The sequence below is a fragment of the Haliaeetus albicilla genome, chromosome 11 (assembly GCF_947461875.1).
Source record: "Haliaeetus albicilla chromosome 11, bHalAlb1.1, whole genome shotgun sequence".
Lineage (NCBI taxonomy): Eukaryota > Metazoa > Chordata > Aves > Accipitriformes > Accipitridae > Haliaeetus > Haliaeetus albicilla.
The window spans coordinates 28,516,071-28,528,185 of NC_091493.1; the positions used below are offsets into that span (position 1 = coordinate 28,516,071).

Sequence of the window (12,115 nt, forward strand, 5' to 3'; positions counted from 1 at the left end):
CTTTGGGCATCCCCCTGCTCCAGCGGGGTCCTCCACAGGCTGCAGGTGGGTATCTGCTCCACTGTGGACCTCCATGGGCTGCAGGGGGACAGCCTGCCTCACCATGGTCTTCCCCACGGGCTGTAGGGGAATCTCTGCTCTGGCACCCAGAGCACCTCCTTCCCCCTCCTTCTTCACTGACCTGGGGATCTGCAGGGCTGTTTCACTCATATATTCTCACTCCTCTCTCCAGCTGCAATTGTGCATGTTTTTTCCCCCCCTTCTTAAATATGTTATCCCACAGGCACTACCACTGTCTCTGATTGGCTTGGCCTTGGCCAGCAGTGGGTCCATCTTGGAGCCGGCTGGCATTGGCTTTATTGGACATAGGGGAGGCTTCCAGCAGCTTCTCACAGAAGCCACCTCTTTAGCCCCCCTGCTACCAAAACCTTGCCACACAAACCCAATACAGTTGCATATGGCTCTCTTCTTCCATGTGATAGATTATCTCTGACAGTTGTCAGACATGGCTTCTCTGTTCTGTACTCTCAAGGCTGAAAAGCATCGTGAGTTTTTCCTCCAGTTCATTTTCCTTCTAGGAATGAACTTTCTGACATGTTAATGATGGCACCTTCTTTTCCTTTTGTAATTTCATTTGTAACACGAAGTGTAGAGAAAAGACACACCTTGCAATTTTCTGAGTTGTTTACAACTTTTTCTTAGTTTCTGAGCCTCTAATTTTTTTCCAGTGATCATAGTCATTTTTGCTCTGTAGAGAAAATTTAAGACCCTGCAACAGACTTGCTTTTCTGAGTTACTCTTTGCAGATTGCTTGCATGTAGTCCAATTTCCTACAGAAATGTTGACCTAATTTTATTTTTCATCTGTCCCAGTTTGATTTTTTGGCAGGAACCCTGCACACATCTTGTAGATTTTTCCCACCATCTCTGGCTGAGAAGATGTTAGTTTGCTTTTGTGCTTTTCTGGGTTCAGAGTCATCTTCTCATGTAAGCAATCCAAGTTGCTGCTTGGGATCATGCTCCTCTGAGGACATGGCAGGCCAAGCTAATCTGCCCCTCCTCTTCTATCATGTTACCATGTGTCCACTGCTGCCCAGTAATTACCATTAGGTCAACTCACACCCTGCTGGATTAATGTGAATACATCTTTCCATAATCAGCTGGATGTATTGTCTGGGGGAAGTATAATTTTTTGTGTAATAAATGAATTGTTCCTTTAAGTGCATACAGTCCAGCTGTTCTTCCTTACTTTATCTGACACCATTATTTGCACTCAGGGGTTGGCTGGCAGGCAGGAAACTATCGAGATTCTCACCAGATGTTTGCTCAGGCCAATAGACCTGATTTCATAGCAACAAGGAGTATTTGATTTTATTTGGATATAAGCTTTTTATGTATGTTCCTGATGCCCTAATTCTTCTTCTGTGTTTGAGCACTGAAGTCTATAAATATCAAAGGTCTTTGAATTTCTTTAGTCTGTTGTCTATTGCTTCTCAATCTATACATGACATCTTCAGCGTGCTTCTTGCCATGGTAAAGTGTACCCGGGCTATTGTATGCTTGACCTTTCTTCAGCTTGCCCTGAGTCTTCAGTCTTCTGCCTGTTTCCCCCATGAAGACCAAGCAGGTCAACCTGGGAGCAGGGAACCTAACGTGAAATCCATCTCAGCTAAATCTGTCTATAGTGGGGTTATCTCCTTCTGCACTAGTCACTGTGGACATTTTTAGTGTCTATGGGGAGAAATGGAGGCTTCAAAGGCATGAAAAATAAGCAATTTAAAAGTGTAGCTTAGTATGGTGTTTGTGCTTTAGAAGTGCCTGTTTTGAGCCTGTTTCTTGCCTATCTAAAAATGAGCCTTGGTGAGTAGCTCGGACATGGATGACTAACATCAGGGGGTTGAGTCTCTTCCTGTGGTTTCCATGTTTTTCCTTCATTGCTTTTTCTTCTCCCCTCTCTCCATAAGTGGAATTTAAGCAGGCCATTTTCTCACGCTGCTCCAGTTCTGAGAAGCTTGACTTCTTCAGTAAAATCATCCTTTTGTATTTTTTTGCTAGCTCACATTGGGAAAATAAAGAAAACAGCCAAACCAAATTACCCCAGCCCCAAACAAGATCATCCAAGCAAGCCAGCAGGATGTATCACCCTGAGAGTTTGTACTGGAGAATTGCAACAGCATGGAGAAATTTTTCATATGCAACAGTCTGTGTGCATGCATGTGTGTATAACTCCTTCCTTTCCAGCTCTGTAGTTCTGACTGTGTTTCTGGCATGTTGCATGTGTTCGTGGCATAGAATCTGACACCAAGGATAAAGCTCCTTTTTTAAGGGGCTTGCTGCTTATCTCAGAAACAATGCCAGTGTTAAATAAAATGTTTCAAGTGTTCTCAGAGTTTGAAGAAGAAGCATTCTGCCTGTGGTATGTAATATCCTTATGATTCAGAGTTGTGCTGAGCAAGACAAGCACGAGTTAAGGTTCTGGCCTGTGGTAAAATAAAGTTGTATATCACTTGGTCTGCCAAGGTCTTTCCTAGGACAGATTGTGTGTTCCTGGCAAAACGCAGGACTGTGTTGGTGGATGTGATATGTCTGGTGCTACAATCCTTGAGTGTCGAGTATTGTGATGCTGTTTGGATAAACATTTGCTATTTACCTTCTTGATGTTATGGCCTTTTTTTAATGGTAGGTCTAACTAGGCTCCTGAACGTAGGCAGATTTTCCCCAGTACCTATTCTCAAAGACTGCACCTGTACTGCTGAGCTGGGGAGACCTCAAAGCCAGGTGTGAAAGGAGAGCTGCTCTTGGATCCTGCTAATGTGACCAGCCTGATACTTTCAGGGTAATACTTTAGGTGCTTCATCAGGCCTGAGAACACATTAAGAGGTATATTTATGTGACACGCAATGCTGGCCCCTTCACTTTCCTGAATCCCATCTGCCCTGTGGCAGTTACATGCTGGTCTGCAGGCAAGCAGGAATTCTAGGGCCATGCCTTGTAAAAACCCCTGTTGTCTGCTGCAAGGGTAGATGAGATTCATAAGCACCATTCAGATGGGCTCAGTAAGGAATTTGAATATTGCATGTTTGTTCTCCAAAGCACCTCAGCTTTCAGGAGGCTCCTGGAACCTGTCTGCTCAAATAGGTGCAGAAGTTGCTGGGATCAGCCGAGTGCTGTGACTGTGTTTACTGAGGTGCCTCTGTGGTAGATGCAGGATTCCGAGTTCATTTTCATGTTAAAAAATGAATTTTGCCACTCTTGCCTTGAGCCAGGACTTTGTCCTTCTGTTTTGGGTCCTGCTTCTGAATTGCTCCTTAGTCAAGTCCTCTGCATGTTACTCTTTAGCTGCATCAAGGCGCAAGACCAGCCCATACAAACATAAAGACCCACAATGGTCTTAATTTTTCATTCATCAGAGCAGGTCAAATAACACAAGGAGGTTGTAGAAAGGGCATACCCTCACAATACACCCTCGTGGTACACTGAAGTCCATCACTCTTGAACCAATGTGTTGGAGTGCTCTGGGAGGTGGAAATGCCAGAGATTACTCATCACTAAAGAGCCAGAGCAGAGCTTTAAAAAGGGAAAATCTTGGCACCAAACAAACCTCATTTCTTTCCGTTGCTTAGTATTCAGCCTTAGGACAAATTAATCTCTACTGAAATCTGCTGTACTTGCCACTAAATTTGTTGTCTCTTCTAAAAGCACCTCTTCTCCCATGAAGGAAGATGAACAAAATGTGTATATGTATATATACAATTTTAATGCATACTAGAAAACTCTCTATTGTACATTTTATTTAGTAATTCAACATTAACCTTTACATTTGCATCTGTAATACCATAAAAGCGAACTGGGCCAGAGACACCTTTCAGTAATTTGTTCTGTCATACAGCTTTAAGAGTCAATCATCTGGTTAAAATTCAAAGTGGATGCCTAGAATAAGTAGGTGAATAAATAAATAAAAGTTCTTGAAATGAATAATATCCTCCTTATCTCTTTATCTGAAATCACCTAAAGGCTGCAAGTTCAATTTAATCCCTCTACTGTCAGTCAGTCTGAGGTTTAATAGAAAGAAGGGAGGAAAAAAGTACTCAGTATCTGGTCTCTTGTTTTTAACTTGATAGAGAGAAGGATGCTCCCTGAATAAGACACCGTGGGAGAGATGAGTAGTTAGAGATTGTACTTCATGCCACTGAGTGTGCTATCTGTAGCTACTGCTGTTATGCAGCTGCAAAAGAAAAGGAAATGCTAGGGGCAAAAGATAAAAGAGAGTCTAAGGAAATGGATGTATTTTTCTAATCCTTTCCTTTCATGGTGAGAATGGTTAATCCACTGCAGAATACAATAAGAATGCTAGTCCCACTTGCACTTGCTTGTGAACGGGAGTTAACTGAGGCTAAGCTGCCTGGAGCCTGTGATTTGTACAGCACCGTGGCTCAATCTGCAAGTTTACCCGCAGTCAGGAAATGGAAAGGATAGCCCAGTTGTTTGATGAAACTCAATCTGTGTGCAGAGGTCCTTGTATGTGTAAAACCATGTCAAATGACTCAAGGAATATTGCTGGCAGGCACCATGCTAAAGTCAAGACAGAGTTGTAGCACTGTAGCGTTTTGACTCTTGGAGTGTGGGTTTTCAGTTACTATTTCTAAAAATCTGGATGTTCCTTCAGAAAGCGGTTACCTTAATATTAATGTTGACTTTGTAAGCCTATCCTCAAATTTGGAGGAGAAATTTTCTTTTCCTGCCTCCTCTAATTAAAAAAAGGTAAGCAATGCTTTATTTTGGATCTTTGGAGGATTGCTTTTGGGGCAGAGGATTCTCTACTGTATTTTTTTAGACTGTCACTGTGATTGGTTGACCAGAAAAGCAGAGGAAGCCCAGGTAACATGGGCTTTTAGTACAGTATCTTACCTTACCTAGTGACAGTGCCAAAGAAATATGGCCAAATCGGAATAGTCAGATCATGTCTGATCTCCTGAAGAACATGGGGCAGAAAAATCTTTCCTAATATTTCTTACCACAAGCCCAGTGATCTTAGTTGGAGTGAAGTCTACGTAACTGGAGCCCATTTTGACATGAAAATTGGAGGATGCCTGCTTCCATCTCTTTTCCCCGGATGTGCTTTATTCACTGGCAGCTCGAGCTGTCATTGGTAGAAACTGGACCTCCTGTTAGCATAAATGCAAAGGACTGATTCATTTGCCTTTACACATACCAGTTGGATTAGATACTTGATGGGGTCTGAATTTCAGTTTTTAAGTTTCCTTTTGCTAGCTGTACATTGGTTTGGTCGTGTAGTTGAGTACAAACATAGTAAGAATTAATCAGCTGCCTCAGGCTTTGGATACTGCTCAAACAGCCCTTTCTAATCTCCTTTGTAAATTGTTCTATGGTCCAGCTCTGATGTGGCTGCTGTATCTCTGTGGTCAAAGGCACTGCCCATTCAAGAACCTTTAATATTCAGTGCGAGCACATATAGTTTATCTTCCCAGTCACACTTAGCCATCCATCATAGCTGTGCCATACTACACATCACTAGGTTGTGAACCTTTCTAATCTGAACATGGACCTGCCTCTGATTTGTAAATCCAGTTACTCAAAATCAAATCAAATGCAGAACCTTTACTCAAGTGATATCGTTTTCCCATTAAGGAACTAAATTTGGATATTACAAACATTTAAGTTTTTCAGCTCTGTTATCTAACTCCTTAGCCTGCAATCAACCCTTAGTTTATTAAGCCAGAATTTCTTTCAGATGAAATTTATTTGAAATCCTGTTCAAAACACTGCCTGCTATTTATTTCTCTGTGATCTAGTTGTAAAGCAGAGTAGTTATTTCTCAAAGTGTATTTTTTTTTTCTGAAGAACCAAACTTGCTCAAAGTTGGAGAAAAGGAGCTTACATATGCTTTGACTATGAGTGAGTGGATTGTGGGTAATAAACTAATTATATGGCAGTGGTGTTTGTGGTATTAAGCAGAGTAGGTATGAAGCGAACCTATGTGTGAGACTTAGTATGGAGCTGCATGGAAATCTGGTTACATTACAGCCGTGCCACTTGTTAGCCAGAAAGACTCAAAACAATCGTTAAATTGAAAATTTGGCTTTCAAGAAAAGCCACTTCACTATCTTTAATGTTTAACTAATGAGCAGATTGATTTCTAACATCTCAAAATTTAGACCTTGTTCTGGACATAGAAGTTGTAAATTAGGAGCACTTTCCTTTTCTTTCCTACACAGAAGAGAGATGTAATCCACACCATAAAAATGAATCACAGCATGACCTTGAGTATAGGGTCACTACTGTTGTGGTTTAACCCCGGCCAGCAACTAAGCACCACACAGCCGCTCACTCACTCCCCCCCAAGTGGGATGGGGGAGAGAATAGGAACAGTAGAAGTGAGAAAACTGGTGGGTTGAGATAAAGACAGTTTAACAGGTAAAAGCCATGTGCACAAGCAAAACAAAACAAGGAATTCATTCACCGCTTCCCATGGGCAGGCAGGTGTTCTGCCATCTCCAGGAAAGCAGGGCTCCAGCACGCCTAACAGTTACTTAAGAAGACAAATGCCATCACTCCAGACATTCCCCCTTCCTCCTTCTTCCCCCAGCTTTATATACTGAGCATGATGTCATATGGTATGGAATATCCCTTGGGTCAGTGGGGGTCAGCTGTCCCGGCTGTGTCCCCTCCCAACATTTTGTGCACCCGCAGCGTACTCACTGGTGGGGTGGGGTGAGAAGCAGAAAAGGCCTTGGCTGTGTAAGCGCTGCTCACCAGCAGATAAAACATCCCTGTCTTACCAACACTGTTTCTAGCACAAGTCCAAAACATAGCCCCATACTAGCTACTGTGAAGAACATTAACTCTAGCCCAACCAAAACCAGTACAACTACCTACCACATCATAGTCATGTTAACTAATCTAATTTGTCTCTCATTCTATTTAATGTTAGGAATTTGCAGGTCCTCAATCACCTGCTTCTTGTTGGGCTGAAAAAGCCAGGGGGACCGCCAGCTTTGTCATATGGCAGCCAAAGTGAATGTGTTGACAGCTGAAATCAGGAAGCACAAAAAAGTTTGAAAAGGTTTTGGAAGAGCTAACCTGCTTTTAAGTCTCAGGAGCTCAGTCTGGGTTAAATGTGAGTGGAGGAGATTGCCTTATTAGCCTTCCCTGGTATCGAGGCTGATTGGTAATTGTGCAGGACAATCCATTTCTGTTCTTTAATCTGAGCTGATTTTAACACTTTATTTAGCAGCTGTCCTTCCTTTTCTTCCTCAAAGTTTATACTTTCTCTCTTTCAGCTGTACAGCTCCATGGACTTTGGAAGAAAATGGCAGCTCATGCACGAGCGGGTCACTCCAAACAGGTTTTACTGGTGAGTTATGCCCTCAGGCTTTGCTTGTTTTGGGCAGGTCACGGAGGGGAGAAGGGCATCTAACCTGAAGGGACTGGTTGCTTTACCTGAACATTAAGTATATCCTTGGTTTTGGTCATCATCAATGTTATATACTCAGTCCATAGTACATATCTTGTAGTGCTATAGTCTCCATGTTTGTACCACTTTCTTGCCTGATAACAGTGGTGTCTTGTACAGATGAGTACAAGTCTTCTGATATTTGCAGAACTTCTGCTTCTTTGTTATATACCTACTTAGAGTAACACAGAGAAACTGCCCAGTGCTTCAGTGACAAAGCTATGATCATTAGACCTATTTTTTCAACCCTTCTGAGAGCTGCTTTAGCCTACAACACAGTCTTCGTGCAGAGCCAGCCACTCTGACCAGTCTCCTTATGCAACCACTGGGAGAAAGGATGATTCAGGCTCTGCTTTGAATCACTCTCTGAGGAGCCAGTTTCTTTCTACTGACTGGTGAGAGCCCAGGATCTGCAAACAGTCTGCTAAAAATCTGCTTTGTGACTATCTTCCTTTCCATTTCCCAAACATCACCCTCCAAAACTGGGAGAGTGTCTTAAAAGCAGATGATTAAACAAATTTAGTTCCTATCTCCAGGCTCCTCCATTTCAGGTGCCGCTTCTCCAAATTTCTTTCTACCATGTGAAGGCCCAGGAATTGACTTTAGAGAGAAAGAGAAAACCCAGCAATATTCTTCTGTAGTTTGATCTAGGATTTGGGGCTTGAATCGGATTCTTAACGCTGTACTTAACTACATGCCAGATGATGGGGTGTGTGTGAATGTGTAGAAGTGCTGATTTACATAATCTGTGAATAGTTAAAAGAAGTGTCTGGTCCTTAAGGCCCCCAAAGATCATAATATTAAGGAAACAGAGGCTGTTATTTTGAATGGTTAAAAATAAAAAGGACTTGCATGACTTAAGAATTGACTCCCAATTGCAAAGCATGATTTATATATCTTAGACTCAAATTCTCATAGAAATTCTTGCACATCATTAAAAGTACCTGGAATCCAGGCCCAAAATATCTATAGATTGGATTTGCAATATTTCCACACCTTGCAGTGGAGATAGACACCTCATAGGATTTTCAAATTGTCTAGGTCCTTCTGCAAATCTGTCTAAACAGCTTTTACGCTCCCACATTTAAAATATGGCTTTATGGCATCATGTCTGGAGATTTCCCTTAGTGTACCTGTGAATTTTGGACAGTGTAAGAAGGATTTTGAACATCGAGGAAAAGAAGTTGTAAGGCTCTTAAGTCACATAGACCTGCAAAATGTATCGAAGATCTAGAACCTTGATTGACCATGTTACTGTTTCACATTTCCATAGTGACAGAAAGGGGGTTATGTTCTCCTGGTTCTGGTGACAGGTGGTTGATTGACCTAACTATCCAAAATCCTTTGATTTCACTGTTCATGCTAGGTGCACATGACAAAGGTGAGTGTGGATCCTCTCCAGGTGAATCCTTCTGTGGAGTAGAATAGCTGGTCCTATGGGATATTTGTACCCTACCCTTTAAATAGCACAGCCGAGCTTATGGGAGAGGCTTTCTTGGAGGATAAAGTGGAAGGGCTGAGCTGACCTAGGAATAAAGTGGAATCTCTTTCTAAAGGAGAGGCTGTGTTTTTTGGTTTATTTTCTACTTTTATATAATAATGGTTAATGCGAATTGCCTGTTTGTCTCTGTCCATTTGACACCCAAACCTGTTTATTGTTTTCCACAATCTGCCTCATTTTTCATACAGTCTTTTGGCTGCATAGTTTGAATGTTGTTTTTTAGCACTTGCGTTATATAATGCCTCTGTTTCAAGTGTCTCTTTCTCTTAGAAAATGTAGAAGTCTTCTATAGTTAAAACCCGTATGGCATAGACCTAGAAATCTTTATTCCACTCAGAAACAGTAGAATCCCATTGACAATAAACTTTCCAAGAGAGTGAATTAGTTTTTTCCCAGAGTGAGAGAGATTTGAACCAATTCGTAGTGCAGGGGTCAGAGGTGTTGAAGTTTTGGAATGTAATAACTCCCCTTTCGCTGTCTGATTTCTTTCTTCTTCCTTTCTTTCTTTTTAAAGCTGCAAATTGTGATGGCTTACAAGCTCTGTCTTGTAAGATGTGTACAGAAAAAGAAATGCAAGGAGAACACGTTAGCCTCGGGAATTTGGTGATTTCTTTTTATTAGGCTATGAAAGAGGGAGAAAGTGGGTATAGCTATAAGTTTCAAGGGGACATGAGCCACTAGTCTGTGGAGTTCATCAGCCTATCAAATAGTATATTACTGAACCTCTTAATTAAAAATTCCAGGAAAGGTGAAATAATAATGATAGGGAGATGCCAAAATCAGAGGTAAGCTGCTTGTTTGTGCTGCTCTGCATTGTCTCTTAGTAGGGGCTCAGGTAAGCAACCTTCACCAAATGGGACAGACTTCATCTGATTTGAATGCAGCTGGCTTTATCTGGGGCAGCCTTTGTCGAGTGTTTTTACCTTCAAAGCATGACTTTCATCTCTCAGGTTGCTGTGAATGGGCTTGTGAAGACTATAATCTTCACCTTGTTCATGTGATCAGTCAGCCTGACAGGGAGAGGTCTTATTTTTCTCTTTGAGACCTTTCCAAATAATTATAGCTTCCCTGAGAGAGCTCAGATATAGAGACTTTAAGGCCAGGAGAAAATTATGATTGCATCAGAACTTGTGAGGTTGGGATGTGAATTTTCACTCAGCAGAGTAAGCAAGACCTCTCTGTTAGTTGTGGACACACAAGTCACTCCATGTATTTTGCTGTAGCTCTGGCAGGCAGCATCTGTGATGGCTCCCCGCTGGTCAAAACCAAAGTCCTAAGCTCCAATCCTGATCTGTGGCTTTGTATCCTGGCTCTTGCCTTCAACTTCTTTTCTTAGTCCCAGATGTTGGTGCTAGTTACTGGGTTGTAGTCTTGTGTTCTCATCCCATATGGATGTCACATGTCCCACCATTTATGGGACATCTCTCATCAGTTCCTGCAGCCAGCTCAAAGTTCGTGCATGAGCTGAGATTCATCTCTGGGCCACTCATAGTTATAAAAACTAGGATTTGAGATCTCTACTTCTGTAGTAGTGATTCATTTGTTAGCTACACCCACTGGTGACAGTGGCACAGCTTGAACAGAATGTGTTACTTGATGTGAGTACAGGCATCCAGATTTGGCTCCCACGTGCTTTGGCCTCAGAGATTTTAATAACTTAGGATGCTGTAAGGTTGGAAATAGGAGATTACGCTAACATGATACAGAAATTCCCAGATCACTCATCACTCTGAAATTACTCAAGATAACTGGAACCAGCATGAGTGCAAAGTTTGTTAAAAACCTACTCAATGTTCTTTTCTTTTAAAACACATTCTGCAGCACTCTGCACCCTGTTCATTTTCTCACACTGTAACTTAGACACCTGTGCTGTCATGTGGAGGATTATAAAAAATACAGTCCATATTTTGTACTGTAGAAATGTTGGGGAAGTTTCCTCGGCTGTAAAACACATGGTGTGTTCTGTGCTGACTAAATACTGTCTCTGTTCAGATAAGAACTCAAAGGACTTGAATTGTCCTTAAGTTGCTCTACTGCCTCTGCCTTGTCCTGTGGTGGGACAACAGGACTAAGCAGGTGGGCAGGACAGATTAATGGAGCATTTACCAAGCCTTGTTCAGCACTTTGCTGGGCCACAGCTTTTCCATGTCATCTTGGGTGACTCAAGCTGACTTTGCCTTGTTACCCCCTAGGTAAGACTGGGATAGCAGAGCTTTTCTTTCCCCTGTTGCGTGTAGTGGGTGAAGTACTCAAATACTGTGACATCAGGTGCTACAGCAGTGGATTAAGTGCACTGAAGGGCACTAGAGAGTTAAAAGATGCTTTAGTGACATATGAAGTCCTTTTATAATCTCATGGCTTAATTCTTTAAAATGTGGAGTTCCACAAGGTGACCTGTGTTTTCTGGCTAATCAGCTAAATAGCTGTGAAAATCATCCCCTGTCCATCTGTCTTTGGAGGCCCTGCCTATGTTTGCTGAGCAGACACAGGGATTGCCATCCTGTGCAGAGGACAGAGCTACATTCCTTGGGACACCCACCCCCTTTCTTAGAGGGTCTCCCCAGGCTGCTCTTTGCTGGAGGACTCATTCACCTTTCCTGCCTCCCGTCATCACTGGGGAGTATGAAGTGGTGCATGTGGGACCATTTTCCATCTTTTTTGCCTGGTACATCTACACATTTACCCTTCTCTCTCTCTCTTTTTTTTTTTTTTTTTTTTAACATGCTCTCTGGTACTTTGGGTGATTCTGTCAAAGCCTGGGAAGTGGGGAAAACCCATTTGTGTGGAAGAGAGGGAGAAATCTGCACAGCATTTCTGATGGCTATGGGGATAATTTGGAGCACTGAAGTCACTGCCCAGGACGAGCCTAGTCAGTAAAAGACACTGAACTACACACTAGTGATGAAAGCTGGTCAGAAAACACCAACAAGGCAGGAGGGGAGAGACAGTAGGAGGTGGAAAATAGGATGTGCACTAGCCTGGCTTCAAGGAGCAGTATTTGTATACAATGAATAGGAAAAATGTGGTGTAACAAGCAGTTCTCAAATATACTGCTGATTGCCTCATTGAGACTCCCCAGAATTTTATTTTTTTCTCTTTCTGTGATAACCAACCAGATTTCTGGTTGTTTCGGTATCCATG

General features: G+C 42.2%; 1 protein-coding gene across 1 annotated transcript in view; it reads left to right on the plus strand.

Moving 5' to 3' along the window:
* Positions 1-12,115, plus strand: part of SORCS3 (sortilin related VPS10 domain containing receptor 3) — a 315,097-nt gene that overhangs the window by 194,436 nt on the left and 108,546 nt on the right. Inside the window, exon 5 of the mRNA XM_069796927.1 lies at positions 7,301-7,374. Coding sequence (XP_069653028.1) covers positions 7,301-7,374 — 74 coding nt within the window. The remainder of the gene's footprint in view (positions 1-7,300; positions 7,375-12,115) is intronic.